This window comes from Perognathus longimembris, chromosome 23 (genome assembly GCF_023159225.1).
Source record: "Perognathus longimembris pacificus isolate PPM17 chromosome 23, ASM2315922v1, whole genome shotgun sequence".
Taxonomy (NCBI): domain Eukaryota; kingdom Metazoa; phylum Chordata; class Mammalia; order Rodentia; family Heteromyidae; genus Perognathus; species Perognathus longimembris.
Genome location: NC_063183.1, coordinates 32,990,787 through 33,010,241, shown reverse-complemented (window position 1 = coordinate 33,010,241; position 19,455 = coordinate 32,990,787). Strand labels below are relative to the sequence as shown.

The window sequence follows — 19,455 nt, the reverse complement described above, 5'->3', positions numbered from 1 at the left end:
TTACTCTTACCCCTCTCCTTGGTCAACTGTTATGCAAGTGCCTGGGTCCCATGTCCTCATGGAGGGAGAAACATAATTTCATGGCGGGAAAGTAAGGATCCTCATCATGACGAACTCGCCCAGCCTGCTAGCAGCTAAGGGTCAGCTACATCACAGTCGTCCTTGAGGAGGGCTCTGTCCATCCTATCTGAGGACAGAGTGAGTACGCTGTCTTAAATGGGAGGCTGAGATCAGGAGGATCACAGGTCCAGACCAATGCAGGTAAAAAAGTTTACGAGCCCTCATCCCAACTAAAAAAGCTGGCCAGGAGCTGATAGCTCACACCTATCATCCCAGCTACTCAGGAGGTTGAGATCTGAAGAAGCCAGTCCACGCAGGAAAAATCCATGAGACTCATATCTCCAAATAACCACCTAAAAACTCGGAGTGGAGTTGAGGCTCAAAGTAGCAAGCTCTAGCCTTGAGTGGAAAAGCTCAGGGACAGCGCCCAGGCCCAAGTTCTAGCCCTAACAATAGACAGACAGAAAGGAAACGGCTGCACATGACAGAACACCTCTGTCATTACAACCATGTAGGAAATATAGTGGGTAGCAGTCCAGACCAGCTGAGGGGAAAAAGGAGACTCCATCTCAAAAATAACCAGAGAGGGCTGGGGATATAGCCTAGTGGCAAGAGTGCCTGCCTCGGATACACGAGGCCCTAGGTTCGATTCCCCAGCACCACATATACAGAAAATGGCCAGAAGTGGCGCTGTGGCTCAAGTGGCAGAGTGCTAGCCTTGAGCGGGAAGAAGCCAGGGACAGTGCTCAGGCCCTGAGTCCAAGGCCCAGGACTGGCCAAAAAAAAATAAAATAAAATAACCAGAGGGAGGGGCTGGGGATATGGCCTAGTGGCGAGAGAGCTTGTCTCGTATACATGAGGCCCTGGGTTCGATTCCCCAGCACCACATATACAGAAAACGGCCAGAAGTGGCGCTGTGGCTCAAGTGGCAGAGTGCTAGCCTTGAGCAAAAAGGAAGCCAGGGACAGTGCTCAGGCCCTGAGTCCAAGGCCCAGGACTGGCCAAAAAAATAATAATAATAATAAAAAAAAATAACCAGAGGGAGGAAAAAGGGGGAGGGAGGAGGCAAAGACAGGGCCCAAGTAGTATAGCAACTGACAGGCAAGAATGAAGCCAGTTCAAATCTCAGTAAGACAACAATAATAACAATATATAAGAAAATAAAACTCTATTAACAACTTTCATAGGAAACTAGCCTATTGAGAAAAGAAACTTGGACAAATATTAAAACATGTACTCATCATAACACTATTTATCACTATATAACTATATAACTATCCAAATTATAAGGATAGTCATCAAATAGCATATAAGGTACAAAATGATGCTCTCAAAGGATGGATAATGGCAAGAGGAAATGCTCAGGTATTAAGTGAATATTTATTCTTTTCTTCTTTGTAACTTTGTATGCTTTCTAAATTCTTAACTATTTTACAGTGAGAAAAGCATTTATTTTTCCAATACCTAAAGCTAGCACAAGACAAAATACTGGCAAGTAGAAGAAACAGGGCTTCCTTTTCCCCGGAGCTATCTAAGTCTAGCGCTCTGGGACCCAATACTCTACCCAAGTCTTACATAAAAGTCCTATTTTTATCCTGAGAACATTATCCTCAAAAGAGTAATAGCTTTGGCATGGCTGAGTATTTTTCTCATAAAATAAACTATTAAAAACTACCATGAACTATGAACTTACACAATTTAGAACACTGCCTCAACTCTGGTTGCTTCTTTGGCTTCCTGGCACATCCTACCAGAGGTTATTCATTTATGCTGAATAAATGTTCTATGCTAAAAGGCAATATAACCAAGAGTCATTACCCAGAGACAGACTGTATAGTCAGTAAAAAGAAACGAGGCCAGAACTCCCACTCCAGGCATCTCAGCTAGAAAATAACTCATCAACAGGCCTACATCTTGGGAAAATAAAAAAGTATCAATCCATGTGATGCCCTTAATGAAGCAGGCAATTCTTTATTCTCTTCTGCAAGCCCTTCTTTACCAACAGGAATCTAGGTCACTTTGAGATGCAGCAGGCACAAATCTATATTATAAAACTAGTCCTTTAGTAAAACAAAAGCATTCCCTTCAATAAGCTTTAAATGGGGGCTGGGGATATAGCCTAGTGGCAAGAGTGCCTGCCTCGGATACACGAGGCCCTAGGTTCGATTCCCCAGCACCACATATACAGAAAACGGCCAGAAGCGGCGCTGTGGCTCAAGTGGCAGAGTGCTAGCCTTGAGCGGGAAGAAGCCAGGGACAGTGCTCAGGCCCTGAGTCCAAGGCCCAGGACTGGCCAAAAATAAATAAATAAATAAGCTTTAAATGTATTTCACATAATTTATATTCTTTCTTTGCATATTTGTAAAATGTGTACATCTACTGCATACAATGGGTGAAGACAACTCTGAAGCGTGCACATTAAGGCCAGATTGCAAATACGGTTTTCAGTCTAGTAGTCCTTCAACCTCCACCATTCACTATCCCTGCTCCTATCAGCAACTGCCACACCCTCAAAATGTCTGATAGCAAGTCGCACTTTTTTGCTTCACAGATCATGACCATGGTTACAGGAAACATTTTCAATTTTTTTTAATTTGGTCATAATCTAGTTTCTTTTGGAATAAGTCACTGCAGACCCTGAGCACCTACGGCCTGAAAGATAGCTAATCATTCATAAAGCCTCAGCATCCGAGCCTCTTGAAGCAGATTTCCACTTCAATTCTCTATAAATGTTGAGATAATCCAATGACATGAGACTACTCTCCAAACCAGGGGACCCTGTTGCCACTGCTTTCAGGGGTGGCCAAGTCAAGACGACACCAAAGTTCTGAATTACCATCAGAAAACCTTACCATTGCTGGGCACCGGTGGCTCACATCTATAATCCTAGATACTCAGAATGCTGAGATCTAAGGATTGTGGTTTGAAGCCAGATCGGTAGAAAAGTCCCCATGAGACCTCATCTCCAATTAAACACTCAAAAACCAGACGTGGAGCTGAGGCTCAAAGTATAGTACCCAAGGACAGTACTCAGGCCCTTAGTTCAACCCATGACCAACAAAAACAAAAACCAACCAACCAACCAACAAACAATGACAACAGCAAAAACCCTTAACATTATTCCCTATCTCTGTGGACATCAACAAGTCACATTCTCATCTGACAAAATTTATCTGTAGAATATGACTTCATTTCCATGAAGCTATAATACCAATGGCTACTATGCAGTGAGCTAGAGTACTTTATGAATTATAAACTGATTATTCTCCTTCCTCTTCGTTTACAGAATGATAACTGTCTTCCTTTGTTTAAATCAAGATTTACAGTGATTCTGCCAGGTCATCTGCAGTGTCCTTAAAACCCTTCAATGAGATTCTCCACCAAGTCAGGGCACCAGCTGCTTATAATAAATCTACACTTACAGCCTAGAAAGAGCACTGATATCTATCTTTTCAGTCTTTTTTTATTTTGGGCGGGGGCGGGGGTTAGTTGTGGGTCTGAGCCCTGTCCCTGAGCTCTTTTTTCTCAAGGCTAGTGCTCTACCACTTTGAGCCACAGCACCACTTACGTAATGGTTTCTGGTGGTTAATTGGAGATAAGAGTCTCGTGGACTTTCCTGCCCAGGCTGGCTTTGAACGGTAATCCTCAAATCTCAACTTCCTGAGTAGATAGGACTCTAGGCATGAGCCACCAACACCCAGCTCAATCTTTCTTGAGTTAGGCAATAATGAGTGTAAGCAAAGCAAAGAACTTAACTTTCTAAGAGCAGACAGAATGAAAGAAATACCCAAAGAAGGAGAGGGTAGGTGGGAGAGAATACGGCAGGGAAGGGCTATTATGGACTGAGAAACAACAAAATCAAGGCAAGGAGATGGGGAAGGACAAGGTGCCATGGGGCCAAATAGTATGCTGCTCCAGCAGGAAACAAGGAGCTGGACAGGCAAGCAGGAGCCAAATAGGAATGTCACTACAAGAAGCTGTGAGAAATGGGGCCAGGAGGTGTTTCAAAGAGGAGAGTGTCAGAGTGACTGAGGAGTAATCAGAAAGGGATAAAACAGAAGTACACAATTATGGGAGATCTTCCAAGAGGACAGGCTGGATGGAAGAAAGAATTCAGATACTACAGAGTTGGGAGGCAGAAGAGCCAATGGGAAAAAGAGACCCTGAAGATGAGGGTGTTGGAAGACAAGGGTACCGGTGGGTTTATAAGTATGAGAATAAAAATTGAAGCACATGGGGGCTGGGAATGTGGCCTAGTGGTAGAGTGCTTGCCTAGCATGCATGAAGCCCTGGGTTCGATTCCCCAGCACCACATATATAGAAAAAAGCCAGAAGTGGTGCTGTGGCTCAAGTGGCAGAGTGCTAGCCTTGAGCAAAAAGAAGCCAGGGACCAGTGCTCAGGCCCTGAGTCCAAGGCCCAGGACTGGCAAAAAAATATATATATATTGAAGCACATTACCCACCACAGAGCTCTTCCCTGTCCCAGAGGAGCACTCCAATACCTTGACACCACCAAGTCTACAAGTCCATTATTATTCAAATTACAATAGATCATCTGTGGACCATTCATGTCGACATCACTTAACTGTCAGAAACACTAATTCTAGGTCAACTCTGGAGAGCTCTAAGAAATTATGGGAAACAGGGGCTGGGGATATAGCCTAGTGGCAAGAGTGCCTGCCTCGGATACACGAGGCCCTAGGTTCGATTCCCCAGCACCACATATACAGAAAACGGCCAGAAGCGGCGCTGTGGCTCAAGTGGCAGAGTGCTAGCCTTGAGCGGGAAGAAGCCAGGGACAGTGCTCAGGCCCTGAGTCCAAGGCCCAGGACTGGCCAAAAAAAAAATTAAAAAAAAAAAAAAAAAGAAATTATGGGAAACAGGAAAGGAATTGAGAATAAAGAAAAGAAGCTAAATATAGCTAAGTTCATATTGTCCAACCTGACACTTCTATAAATTATTGACAAGAAGCCAAGAGTAAAAAAGTTAGGAACCAACGTGCACGTCTCCACAACAAATTATATCAGAATCTTACTTTCTTATATCAGAAAGCCTAAGAGGTACAACACCCAGAGCAGATTTGGCTTTCTGTAAAGCATCTGACAAAATGTCCCCAAGCATTTATATAAGCAAGATTCAGAAATATGGACTGAATAATAGTTCTATTTAGTGCATTCATAATTGGTTCCACAATTATTCAAAAAAAATTATGACTGAGGATCGATGTAGGTTAACAGCTAGCACGCTCTTTTCCTGGCCATGACACTGTTTCTTCAATTGATAACTTAAATGAAGATATAAAGGATATAAAGAAAACATTACCCAAAGTAAAAACAAATAGGTTAATATGAAGAATTAAAACATTTTAAATTTAGAAAGATATAAATGATGATGCTTAAACTAAAATAATATAGACTACTAATTAATTAGCTGCTTGCTGGTGGCTCTCACCTGTAATTATTGCTACTCAGAAGGCTGACATCTGAGGATTCTAAGCCAGCCCAGGCAAGAAAGTCCGAGAGACTCTTATCACCAACTAACCACCAGAAAACCAGAAATGGTACTGTGGTGCAAAGTGGTAGAGCATCGGGACTGGGGATCTGACTCAGCGGAAGAGCGTCCGCCAGGCGAGTGCAAGGCCCCAAGTTCGGTCCTCAGCTCTGGACATGAACCTTGAGCAAAAAGACTCAGGGGCAGTTCCTAGGCCCTCAGTTCAAGCTTCTAAATTACATAAATACAAAAGTAATTGGGGGGGGGTGCATAGTAACGATAGGTAAAATAAGGCTCAAGAGTTTAGTAAATGCTGGGAATGTGGCTTAGTGGTAGAGTGCTTGCCTAGCATGCATGAAGCCCTACATTTGATTCCTCAGCACCACACACACAGAAAAGGCCAGAAGAGGTGCTGTGTGGCTCAGTGGTAGAGTGCCAGGCTAGAGCAAAAGAAGCTCAGGGACAGCGCCCAGGCCCTGAGTTCAAGCCCCAGGACTGGCAATAAAATAAAATAAAATAAATTTGATGTGAGTCAACATATTAAAGTTAGCACTAAATTGACTATAGCATAATATGTTCAGTTAAAACTTACATACTTCACTCTTGAACAACAAAAGACTCCTGTTGAGGTTAAAAGGGGCTGAAGAGCTTTAAACTAGCTTTTGCAGTTCATGTACACAAAGGTCGCATAATGAAAATAAAGGATGCCTGACGCTAACAATGCAAGTCCTAATAAGCAGGCCAAATCCCAGGGGACTGCACTTCTAAGGCTGCCTACGTGTGCCCTAGTTGTCCACATCTAACATCAGATTTACATGCTAAACCCAGCATGATTTTCTTCAAGGCCAAGTAGACCTTAATTGGTCCTTCTGACCACCCACCCGCCCCCGCTGTTCTCCTTCGTGTTCAGCTTAAAAAAAAAAAAAAAGTCCTGGACTACATTCTCAGAAGACGAGGACAACTCAAATAGCTAAAGGGGACAAGAGTCCCAAACACCAGGTCTGGGACATGGCCACCCCTCGCGGGGTGGTGCACAGTCTCCTATCCAGTTCCACATCAAGAACAATTTTGTGACATTTTTAAAGGTCCCCCGCGAAATGATTTACTGTTTTCCAATTTACGTTACTTCCGAGCGTCCCGTGCGTTTCCAACTGTCAAGTCCATCACCCATCAGGCTACGAGGAAGAGCGAGGACATCAACATCTGAGGATTAGCAAGGGGTACCGCTTTTGTAAAGAGATTTACCCTGAAACATAAATGCCAGAATTCCACCTCTAAGCTGGGTGCTCGTGACACCCCTCATCCTACCTACTTGGAAGGATGAGAATGAAAGCGTTCAAGGTTCCAGCCCAGCCTGGGGAGTAAAGTCCAAGCGACCTCCACACTAGCGGAAGGAGCTAAGGAGACATGGTGCCGTGCACCTACCACCCTCGCTACAGCAGGAGGCCTAAATTATAGGAGAACTGACATCCAGGCACGCACCCAGACAGCACCCTACCAATGCAAGAAAGGCTGGGGGCGCAGTTCAGCAGTCCAATGCCTGCCTAGCAAGTACTCGGGCCCTGAGTTCACATAAAAGTGATTTCCATGCACCCTTAGTGTAAGAATCTCTGACTTGTGATTTCAAGCAGAGAGGCAAGGTGGTTTACCAGCACACAACCCACCACACAGCAGCAAGGCCAGGGACGTCTCCCCCTTCCCCAACTCCTACGGTGACAACCCACTGCTCAGCAGCGGGGCCACTTCCTTTTTCCTAGGGACAGCGGTGGTCCTCCCTAGCCAGAGCCCATTGATCCCTCCTTACTAACAAGAAAAGGGATTTGGTCCTCTTCAGAGAAAAGTTCCACCCAATTTCAGAAATAACCGTACCCTGCTGGGAAGCAGGCGGTGAACAGGAGGCGAGTCCCTAAGCCTGCCTTTCCTGTGACAGAAGAAGAGGGCTTCATCTTAGAGCGTCTGAGCACTTATGGATTCACTGCTGCAACCACAGGAGCAAAGCACACAAACAACAGGACAAATATAAAAGGTGCTATTCTCATTGATCAACCCCAGGGTCTGGAAACTCAAATCTGATTATTTTGTCTCTGTGCTTGAGTCTTTCTTGAACTTGGTGTTCCTGGAAATTAAATTCACACCCATATTGACTTAGGAGTTATTCTTTCCTTTCCACTTAGCAGCTTCCAAAGCGTTTCTTCTTCTAAAAAAAAAAAAACTGCACAGTGAGCCCCAACAAGAAGTAGCTGTAGGGGCTGGGGATATAGCCTAGTGGCAAGAGTGCCTGCCTCGGATACACGAGGCCCTAGGTTCGATTCCCCAGCACCACATATACAGAAAAAACGGCCAGAAGCGGCGCTGTGGCTCAAGTGGCAGAGTGCTAGCCTTGAGCGGGAAGAAGCCAGGGACAGTGCTCAGGCCCTGAGTCCAAGGCCCAGGACTGGCCAAAAAAAAAAAGAAGAAGTAGCTGTAATTAAAGGTGCAAAATGAGATACCCAGGGCTAGGAGTATGGCAGACGGGCCCCCCACCCCATGCAAGGCAGAATGGTCCTCAAATACGCTTGCTCAGAAAAATACAAAGTCACTCTTAATATAACTCACTCTCACAATTACTTTATGTAGAAGAAGTAATAAACAATTTGGGGCTTCAGAGAAGACATGATGATTGACCTTAAATTACCACGGTCAAGGCTACTTTGGGTTCTTGTAGCGGTTACCACATGAGGTAGAATGACGCAAGCTCATCTTTTGGGTTCACAACTTTAAGCCACCCCCTTCCCTCCCTCTTCCTCTCTCTGGTTTGAACTCAGGCCTGCAGCATGCTGGGCAGGTGTTCTACCACTAGAGCCGTGCCTTCCAGAGCAATACTAATTAGAATAGTTTATTGCTGGTTCAGTATAACGTTCTCAGTGGCCATGTTGTTGGATTTTGGGGGTTTTGCTTGTTTGTCAGTATGTTTTCCCATTCTGGGCCTTGAACTCCAGGCCTGGACACTGTCCCTAAACTCCTTTTGCTCAAAGCCAGCATTCAACCATTTGAGCTATACAGTACCACTTCCAGCTTTTTCTGTGATTGACTGGAGGTTAAGAGTCTCCCAGACTTTCCAGCCCAGGCTGGCTTCAAATTGCAATCCTCAGATCTTAGCCTCCTGAGTAGCTAAGATTACAGGAATGAATCACCGGAGGCTGGCTGATTTGTTTTTAATGGAATTCCATGCATACAATTGAAGCAATAAAGATGAGCCCTGGGGAAAAAAACCGTGAGATGGTTTCAAAACACTCCCCAAGGAAGCAGCTACTTATGTCAAAGAGAAACATGGAGAGCTACAACAACATTGCTTCATGTTTTAAGTAGGAATAAAAGCATTTCTAAATTAATACAGTGTATCATCAGTGAAAACAGAAAATGCGACAAAGGCCCCAACATGCAATAGATACAGCATTCCCAGGAAGGTATCAGATCAAGACACAAAGTTCTCTATTTTATGCCAAGACTCAAAGCTTAACTAGGCCAGAGGAGAGAATTTGTGGGGGTCCTAGGAGTGATTTCTAGACAAGAAGAGAAGGGGTACCTGTCTCTCCCCTCAGGCCTAGGAAAAGGTTGTCAACAAGTGCATTCAGATAGCTTGATTTGTGTCCCCGGCAACTGGATCCCCAGAGCTCCGTTGTGGGATGCTAAAGGGCCAGTGTCGGGCTGAGGAGAAGCAGCCGCGTTCCCGGAGCTCATCAGGCAAGCGCAAAGGGCGCTTGCTTTCCACTTAAGAGGTGTGGGCCAGGGTGTAAGTGCAACGTGGGGGAAACCACATCAGTGCTGAGGCAAAGAGAAGGTGGAGATGCCCTCCCAGGAGCTGAGGACAGAGTCAGAGAGGCCACCACTACTGCCTAGGAAACAGGTGACAGGCAAAGGAGGAGGACGCCACTCACAACAGTGTCAGTCACCGAAGCTTCTTTCTGCCCCTTGTACATGTCCTCCTTTCCTCCTACAGCACCAGCCCACCTCAGCGCCAAGCCTGGAAGGCCAAGAAACCTGGCCAGAAGCTCAGGATGGGGAGAAAGGACCCAGCTCAGCCTTCTCCGGGTCAAAACATGGGATTTCCAGAAGGGGAGAATTTTAGATTTTTTTTTAATGGAGTTTACTACTTTGACTCTTTCATCTTTCTATAGGTACTATGTACTAAGTTGACAGCATTTATGACAAAAATATCCAACCAAGTGTGGCATTGTTTCATTCATGATCCTATAAATGGAATTGAGATAAAAAGGAAGGAACTCTTGATACAATGCCACAATCTGGATGAGTCTCCAGAAAATTATACTGAGTGGAGGAAAAAATAAATAATCCCAAAGGTTACTTACCATATTATTCCATATATATATATATATATATATATATAACATTTTTGAAATTATAGAAATGGAAAACAGGCCAGGGACCAGGGGTTCACACCTGTAATCCTACCTACTCAGGAGGCTGAGATCTGCAGATCACGGTTCAAACCCAACCCAGGTAAGAAAGTCCATTTCCAATAAACTACTCAGAAAAAGCCAGAAGTGGTGCTGAGCCTTGAGCACCAAGAGGCTCAAGGACAGAGCCCAGGCCCAGAGTTCAAACCCAAGAACCAGTAAGAAAGAAACAAAAAGAGAGAGAGAGAAAGAGAAAACAGATTAGTGGTTACCAGAGATAAGGAGTGGTTGGGGTGGAAGAGAAGTGAGTAGGCTATAAGAGAGAGGAAATGCGGCAGCAGCCTGGCTACAATATTGTACTCAACACACACACACACACACACACACGCAGGCACGCACGCATACAAACACATCCCATATACAGCAAGACATTACCACTGGGGGAAACTGGATGAAGAGGACAGGCATCTCTGAATTGTTTCTTATGTAAATCTAAAATTATCTCAAAATATATAAAAGCTGTATATGCTAGGAAGGTGCTCTACCATTTAAGCCACCCCACCAGACCTTTTTGTCTCTTTATTTTTTTTGTCTTTTCTTTTTTGGTACTGGGGATGGAACCCAGGACGTTGCACTTGCTAGGCAAGCGCTTTGCCACTGAGCTACATCCCAGGCCTTGGGCTCGTCATTTTTGAGACAGGGTCTCACTTTTTGCCAGAGACAGCGTGGGCTAGGATCATCTTACTGACACTTTGCACTGTAGCAAGGATAGGTGTGAACCCAGCTTTTTCTACTGATAGGGGTCTCAGGAACTTTTTGTCTAGGCTGGCCTAGAACTGCAATCCTCCCGATCTACCTCCTAAATAGCCAAGTATTATGAGCCACTGTATCCAGGTACTATTTCCTTTTCTCGCATAGCAAGGTATTTTTCCTTCCTTCTAGATTTTTTTTTATTACTTGTTAAAAGCCATGTATAAAAAGCTGTGGATTAAAATAAACGTTTAACTGAGAGATGAAAAGAATCAGAATCTGTATGCTGATTCCGGACAGTTGCCAAGGTATTTCCTGGTACAATGAATCTCTTGCAAATTTATGCCCCTGTATACCCACAAGTCTCTGCCAATTGTTTGCAGCGCCTTTCCATTCCTGGGCTCGTGTCTCTCAGAGCCTGAGCACGGCTTCCCACTGACGCCTTCTCCACGGCCAGACTGTGCAGGCTTCCTCCGTGCCAGTGAGCGCCGGCCTAGCTGCCCCTCTAGACTGTGCAGGCTTCCTCGGAGCCAGTGAGCGCCGGCCTAGCTGCCCCTCTAGACTGTGCAGGCTTCCTCGGTGCCAGTGAGCGCCGGCCTAGCTGCCCCTCCAGTTCTGGCTCAGTTCCCCCAGCTCTGGGCTTCGGCCACTGCTCCTCGTGAGCATCCCATTTCCCCTGCACCAGCCCTGCTGGGCTGTAAAAACGTGCGGTTAAACAAATCACTGACCCTTCGAATTTGTTTACCCGTTTGCAGAATATAGCGGTTTTTAAAAACACTTCTGTTGTCTGTGACAGACACTCAACTCCAAGAAATTTAAGTTAGAAAAGGAGATTTGGATTTCTGTGGTGATTTCTGTTATTGAGAAATATAGAGGGGCTGGGAATGTGGCTTAGTGGCACAGTGCTTGCCTAGCATGATTGAAGCCCTGGATTCGATTCCTCAGCACCACATTAAAAAAAATGATAAAAAGAAAAGAAGGAGCTGGGAATATGGCCTAGCGGTAGAGTACTTGCCACACATACATGAAGCCCTGGGTTCGATTCTCCAGCACCACATATATAGAAAAGGCCAGAAGTGGCGCCTGTGGCTCAAGTGGCAGAGTGCTAGCCTTGAGCAAAAAGAAGCCAGGGACAGTGCTCAGGCCCTGAGTCCAAGCCCCAGGACTGGCAAAAAAAAAAAGAAAAGAAAAGAAAATACAGAGATGGGTCCAACCAGCCTCATCACCTGGTGGCTCATGCCTGTAAGAAGACTGAGATCTGAGGATTAGGGTTCAAAGCCAACTGGGACAGGAAAGCCCATGAGACTCTTATCTTGATTAATCACCAGAAAACCAGAAGTGGCGCTGTGGCTCAAGTGGCTGAGCGCGAGCCTTGAGCAAAAAGAAGCCAGGGACAGTGCCCAGGCCCCGAGTTCAAGCCCAGGACTGGCAAAAAAAAACCCACAAAAAAAAAAACCACCAAAAAACTGGCTCCAGTGCCCACCGCAGGATCCCAGCATGGGAGGGAGGGGGCTAGATGGGGCAGTCACACAGGGACACATGAAACAGACAGAACTATAGTTTGGTTTTTTTTTCCATGTGCTTTCTCTCCTGCAATTATTTTGGCTCTATCTACTACCTTCTACCCCAAAGGCTGGAAAGCTAAGCCCCCTCTAGTCAGACAACCTCGCCACTAGGTGCAGGGCTCCAATCTGAGTTCTGCCCAGAAGACATTCCCAAAGAGTGAACAAGATTCACATCCCGTCATGGTTGAGTGCAGAGGCATAGTGCTTGGGGGTGAGGAGGGGGGTTCTTAGGTACAGGGAGATAACAGGTGCCTCTGTTTTCCCAAAGCAGTTGTATGTTAACGTTTTGTGGACTCCCATAGCCACACATCACAGTTTCTGCAGAGTCAGTGGTAGGACCGCATGTACTTCTTGACTACGGCCCTAGCTGTTCAGCACCCGAAGTTAGCTCTGAGGCCCTCTCAAAAACTAAGCCAAACCTAATAACCTGTAACAAATATCTTTCTTTACAAAATATCAAATGTGGTGTAAAAGTAAAACTTAACAGCAGCTGGGCGCCAATGGCTCACGCCTGTAATCCTAGCTACTCAGGAGGCTGAGGTCTGAGGATCCCAGTTCAAAGCCAGCCTGGGCAGGAAAGTCTGTGAGACTCTTATCTCCACTAAACTACCAAAAATTTGGGAGTGAAGCTGTGGCTCCAGTGGTAGAATGCTGCTAGCCTTGAGCATAAAACCTCAGGGACAGCACCCAGGCTCTGAGTTCAAGCCCCAGGACTAACACAGAAACACCTAATATTAGGCCTGTAAGACTATGCAAAGAAGCAAATTGTGTCCCACAGTCAGAACTGTTTCTCAGATTCTCCAACTTAAGCTAGCCATGAGGCTTTGGTTTTCCTGTGTGCTAACACCTGTGTCTATTAGGGCTGAGTCTTCTGAGATTGCTTGATATCGATAACTGATCTGGCTGCCTTCTTGTTCTATCATCCAGGGAGGAAACAGACTAAGCCAGCTCTCAGACACAAATCCATCATGAGGACCCCACCCTCATGACCTCATCCAAACTTGTTTACCGTCCAAGGGCTGTACCTCCTAAACAACCATCCCATTGGGGTTAAAAACTCCACATATGAATAGGGGAGGGGGAATGGTTTCCTCACAGTAAGGAAAGAATGGAAAGAACATGAAGCTTTAAAACCAAAACCATACATATGGTTGAATTGTATTTTAAATTTCAATGTGGGACACATGAGTGCCGGCTGATGTTCACAGGGGTAATTTTCTTGAAGTAATGGGAAATTCATTTATAGTGATAAAAACTCTTCCATGTCTTCAATGAGCATAGCACAGAGGACCAGCCATCTGTGTAGGAGTAGTGTACAGGTAATAAGCTAGATCATTCCTCACTACTAAGTCATTGCTCCAAGGCAGAACAAAGCCTTTGGATTGTGAATCCAGGGAAAGTGGGGAAAAGAAAGCTCAATTCAGAGAGGTCTGTCCAAAACACTAACTGGAAACGGTGATCCCAGAACTTTGTGAGTCTTTGACCTCATACTGTTGACTACTACAACTGGTGTGAGCCATTTATTATAGAAGAGGAATCAATCTCCATCATCTGCCTCAAAATTTCGGACTCAACTTTATCTGACTGTACCCATCCGAAGATATTGCATAAAGACTGAGAAATGCTCATTTTCCCCAACCCCCCAAAGCCATAGCATTTGAGTAATACCATATACAATTCTTGAGTTCATTTTCAACATGGCAAATGAGGTTCCCTATAGATGGAAAAAGTTAGTTATTCCAAGCTTTTAAGGTTGATCTAAAAACAGTTTCAAGGGCTGGGGATATAGCCTAGTGGCAAGAGTGCCTGCCTCGGATACACGAGGCCCTAGGTTCGATTCCCCAGCACCACATATACAGAAAATGGCCAGAAGCGGTGCTGTGGCTCAAGTGGCGGAGTGCTAGCCTTGAGCGGGAAGAAGCCAGGGACAGTGCTCAGGCCCTGAGTCCAAGGCCCACGACTGGCCAAAAAATAAAAAAAAAATAAAAAATAAAAACAGTTTCAAAAAGAGGCACAAGGTATCAGTAGTAGGAATTTCTTTGTAGGAATTGTTTTCACATAATAGCAAGCCTCTGAAAAGCCTGATAAAAAGAAATCTATTTTTTTTAAAGAAATCTATTTAGAGAATGTGGAAAGAATACTTGTTTAAAGAGGAGGGAAAAAAGAAAAACTAATTTGTCTGTGTTTGGAAACAGAGGAACACTATACTAAGTATTAAATCGGTTAATCAGTTATTTATTCTAGATACTATCCCACCTTTGTCCAAGTCCTAATCTATTTGAGGGCCCCCAAACCATAACTCCTAAATTTACCTGCCTTGCAACTGAGTGTACATGCTTTGGAACTTAAGCTCCAAACTCATTTTTCCTGGCATTACCAGGAAAGTTTCAATGAACATGGATGTGTTTGAATGGATCAGATAATGAATCAAAAGTACTAGCAAATAACAAATACACCAACAATGGTTTGATTCAACTAAGCTTTCATGGAAACCAGAAATGCTACTAGTATTTTTTTTGTAGGAAGGAGCAAATGGAATTCTCTCTTAGGAAGACAAAAGGAAAAATATGTCTTCCTCGGTGAAGCCAGACATCACCAAAGATCAAGGGTAAATCAGTCTCCTCTTCAGAGACACATGGGAGCAGTTTAGCTCCACAATCCAACTTTAGCTGCTAAACTGGAAAGGAAATAGGAAGCAGAAGTATCTCTTACTGAATGTCTGTCTACTGCTCACTCTTTTACACTCATCCTGTCTTCTATTTTCAGAGTTAAATGTGAGAAAAAAATTCTCCCAATTTTTCTTCAAAGTTGTCAATCAGGAAAACCTAAAAGATGACAGAGTGATGGACTGATATGGAAAACCTGCAGAAATAAAGCACAATAATACCTGCCCAGTTTCTATTTCAGCGTTTATTACGTGAATGTCAAAAGTACTTGGGACAACACAGCACGCATCGCCAGGGATGTCTATTCCTGAAAATGCCCTCATGATAAAAATGAAACTAAATATTACAAAAGAACGGAATGGCACGATGACAATTAGAGAAAATATGAAGGGAAGTTCCGAACACTTAAAATTCATCCAAATGAGACCTTTCGGATGTTATCTTTGTTTCCATGGAAACATGGCTAAGAAAGACAATCTCTCCGAAACTTCAAGACTTACAAACTCGTGCGTGTAGTATCACATATGACCATAATCTTTCCACAAGATTGTTAACAGCACACCAGAGATTCTTACGCATATTTACAGGTAGTAGGCACCGACAAGCCTCAGTGGAAATGAATGTTGACTGTATCATTTCTCACTCAAGGGTTGTGGGTAACACAGGCAACTCACAGTAGTGGACAGGTGTTTTTTTTTTTTTTAACAAGTACACTAATTCCTTTGATCAAATACAGTTTCCCGGTGACAGGGAAATCTCCGTGTTCGTTCCTTTCCCGCCTGTGAACAAGGGGGAAAATGTCAGTTGTGTGTGGTTTGAGGGGGTCTGGTCTTGTTTTATCCCCGGCTTTCTACTTGACACGTAGGTGCAGAAGCAGAGACGGCTTTGCTTCATGGGGAGGTTTTTCGAAATATGTGAAGGCAACACATCAAGTTTGACTTCGACAGGATAGGTGGATGTTCTGAGGAACCGAGCCACCGAATACACACAAGACGCCCTTTCCAAATTATGTGTATATATACGTATATAAATAATATGTGTGTATACACATATATACATGCACATACACATATATACATACATATATATGTGCACACTGTAGTTGGATCGTGGAATCAATCACACCGTGAGCAGTAAGTGTAACCCGCCTTCACCAACACTCCCACGGATTCTCCCCGGAGCCCGGGAGGGGAGCCCGGGGCGCCCGGCCCTGCGCCCGGCGGCGGCCTGCGCCGGAGTGACCTCCGCGGGGACCCCCGACCTTCCGGCCCGGGAGCAGGCCCGGTCCCGTCCCAGCCGCCCGGCCTCCGGCTCGGCCCGGCCCGGGGGCTGGTGCCCGCACGGCCCGCGCCGGCGGCCGCGCCCCCCCACCCCCCGGCGCCCCCCACCCCCCCGCCCGGCTTACCGAGCAGCGAGCCCACGAAGATGACGACCTGCACGGTGGTGGTGAACTGGCGGTAGAGCTGCGCCTCGCCCGGCTCCCCGAGCGCGCTGCGGTTCGCGCCCGCCGCCTCGCCGCCCGACGGGTCGCGGGGCTCGCTGGCGTTCCGGGGGACCCAGCTCCCGTTGTGCCCCATGGTGACTCGGGGGCCGCCCCCCCCCACCACACCACACCCCGCGCTACCGGGCTCCTCGGGCGGCGCCGCTCCGGCCGGCCCCGGGGCGCGGAGGGACGGCGCGGGAGCCCGGCCGAGCCCCGCCGCGACGGCCCGCGGGGTCCTCACGTCTCCGCATGGCCCGGCCCGCCGGCCCGGGGGCGGGGAGGGGGCGACGCCCGGCCGCGCCCCGACGCGGGGGCCCCCTGGGGCCCCGGCCGCGGCCACGTGGAGGCCGCGCGGTCAGAGCCCGCGGCGCGCCGGCCCCGCCGCCGGCCCCCCGCGCCCATCGCTCCGCCGCGCCCGCCCCCCCGGCCCCCCGGGGTGAGCGCGGCCGGCCCGCCCGCCCCCCGCGCCCGTCGCTCCTCCCCGCCCGCCCCCCGCGCCCGTCGCTCCTCCCCGCCCGCCCCCCGCGCCCGTCGCTCCTCCCCGCGCGCCCGTCGCTCCTCCCCGCCCGCTCCCCGCCGCCGCCCCCCTTCTCCGCCCCCCCACCCCGGGGTGAGCGCGGCGGGCGCGGGGCGGAGCAGCGGGGCGCCCGCCCCCCTCGCGGGGTCCCCGAGGGCTTCGGGCTCCGAGGCCGGCCGGAGCCGTGAACCCCGAGTCATGCCCGAGCGGAGCCCCCGGCGCTCGGCGGGCAGCCCTCGCCTTCCCGCCACCCGGGATTTCCCCCCCCCCCGCGCGCTCCGCACCCGGGACCCCGCCGCGGGACTCCGCGGAGACCCCAGGGGGCCGCCCCTAGCGGGGCCGGCGCGCCTGCGCGTGCCCGGGGCGGCCGGAGGGGGCGCGCGCGGCCCGCGGGGACGTCACGTGACGCGCGTGGCCCCGCCCCGCGCGCGGCCGCGAGGACGGCGCCATGTTGGTCCCCGGGAGCGTAACTCCCGGCGCGGGGGGCGCGGGGGGCGCGGGGGGCGCGGGGGGCGCGGCGGGCGGCGGCTGCGGGAGCCCCCTGGCTGCACGGCGGGGCGCCGCCGCCGCGGTCGGGTCTGGCCGGGCCTGGGTATGGGGGCGGGGCTGGGCGCGAGGCCCTCCCCGGGGTCTAGCCCAGGGCGGCCCCGCCCCAGCCCCCGGGGGCCGGGAGGAGGCTGGACCTGCTTCCCGGCCCGTGGGGTGCGCGGTTCCGGGCTTCGACCTAGTAATTGCCAACGTGCCTAAGAGCCAAGGTGACATGTATTTCCTGATGGCACCCAGAATGGTGCTGCTGCCGCGTGCCTGCTCCATTGTCATCGCTAACTGTGGGTTGATTGTTTTCTTTCTTTTTTTTTTTTTCCAGTCCTGGGCCTTGAACTCAGGGCCTGAGCACTGTCCCTGGCTTCTTTTTGCTCAAGGCTAGCACTCTGCCACTTGAGCCACAGCCCCACTTCTGGTTTTTGAGTGGTTAATTGGAGATAAGAGTCTCAGGGACTTTCCTGCCCAGGCTGGCTTTGAACCAACCTCCATCCTCAGATCTCAGCCTCCTGGTTAGCTAGTGTGAGCCATCAGTGCCAACTTTGAGTGAAAAGCCAAAGGACAGTGTCCAGGCCCTGAGTTCATGCCTCAGTGCCAGTACAAAAATCATAATGAAATGTATTTCCTGTTCTGCTTTTCCCCTAAAACTTCCATGGCATCAGTAGTAGGAAAACCCCTGACAACAAGCACTTTCCCAGCAAGTGGCTAAGCTTTTATAGGTATTGTTTCTCTCTTCATTCAGAAGAATTTTCAGGTTCCAGAAAAAAAAGAAGGGACCTGGGATGGGGGAAGGAGAGATGGAATTAGGGAAATGAAGACCAAGATGTAGAGTCACAGTCAGGCAGAGCCTGTGATGTTTATTTTTCTCCTCCCTTGGCACCATACCTCACAGGGCGATGGGGGGAAGAGCTGGAGAAATAGAAATGTTTTCGTGCTAGGAGCATGCTGAGAAAAGAGGAGGCCCCATTGCACCTGGCCACTCATCTGGAATAGAGTTCTATTTCCAGATGACAATGCCTATGCCAGTACAAAAGACAGATAATGTGGATTATTATGGAGACATTACTAGTGCTCTCCTTCCAGGCACACAGAAAACTATTTCTCAGCTGCCCTTGCAGGTGGGCAGCGTCAGATGATGAGTCATTTGGGAGCAGATATGCTGAAATGACATTTGTGATTGTCAAGTCTCTGTTCTCAGCCACTGTTACTGTGGAAGGGTCTGGAGTTGAAATGGAAGAGCCCAAAGATAGCACAGCCTGTGTTTCTGAGTCACCACAAAGGAGGGCACCTGTCTTGGACACACAACTGATCCTCACCGAACCTTGTGTGAGCAAGAAATAAACATTTCTGTACTAGGCAGCCAATTGTTTATCATACCATATTCCAGTCTGTCCTAGCAGATATGAGTATGAAAACAGAGGTCTGGGGTTTTTTTTTGTTTTTTTGCCAGTCCTGGAGCTTGAACTCAGGGCCTGAGCACTGTTCCTGGCTTCTTCTCTCTTTTTTTTTTTTTTTTTTGGCTCAAGGCTAGCACTCTATCTCTTGAGCCATAGCGCCAATTCCAGCCTTTTCTGTTTATGTGGTGCTAAGGTGGTACTGAGGAATTGAACCCAGGGCTTCATGCATGCTAGGCAAGCAACTCCAGCGCTAAGCCATACTCCCAGCCTCTTGTAGCCTTTTTTTTTTTTTTTTTGCCAGTCCTGGGGCTTGAACTCAGGGCCTCAGCACTGTCCCTGGCTTCTTTTTTTGCTCAAGGCTAGCACTCTGCCACTTGAGCCACAGTGCCACTTCTGGCTTTTTCTATATATGTGGTGCTGAGGAATCGAACCTAGGTCTTCATCTATACAAGGCAAGCACTGTATCACTAGGCCATATTCCCAGCCCCTGTAAATGTTTTTTTAAAGTATAGGAAATGTACATGTAGACCTTTGCATTTGTGCTCAAGGCTAGTGTTCTACCACTTGAGCCACAGTTCCTCTTTTGATTT

At 47.9% G+C, this 19,455-nt stretch overlaps 1 protein-coding gene across 1 annotated transcript in view; it reads right to left on the bottom strand.

The window, feature by feature from the left end:
* Positions 1–16,514, bottom strand: part of Gpr176 (G protein-coupled receptor 176) — a 47,233-nt gene extending 30,719 nt beyond the window's left edge. Inside the window, exon 1 of the mRNA XM_048332630.1 lies at positions 16,334–16,514. Coding sequence (XP_048188587.1) covers positions 16,334–16,505 — 172 coding nt within the window. The 5' untranslated portion in view covers positions 16,506–16,514. The remainder of the gene's footprint in view (positions 1–16,333) is intronic.
* Between the last annotated feature and the right edge of the window lie 2,941 nt (positions 16,515–19,455).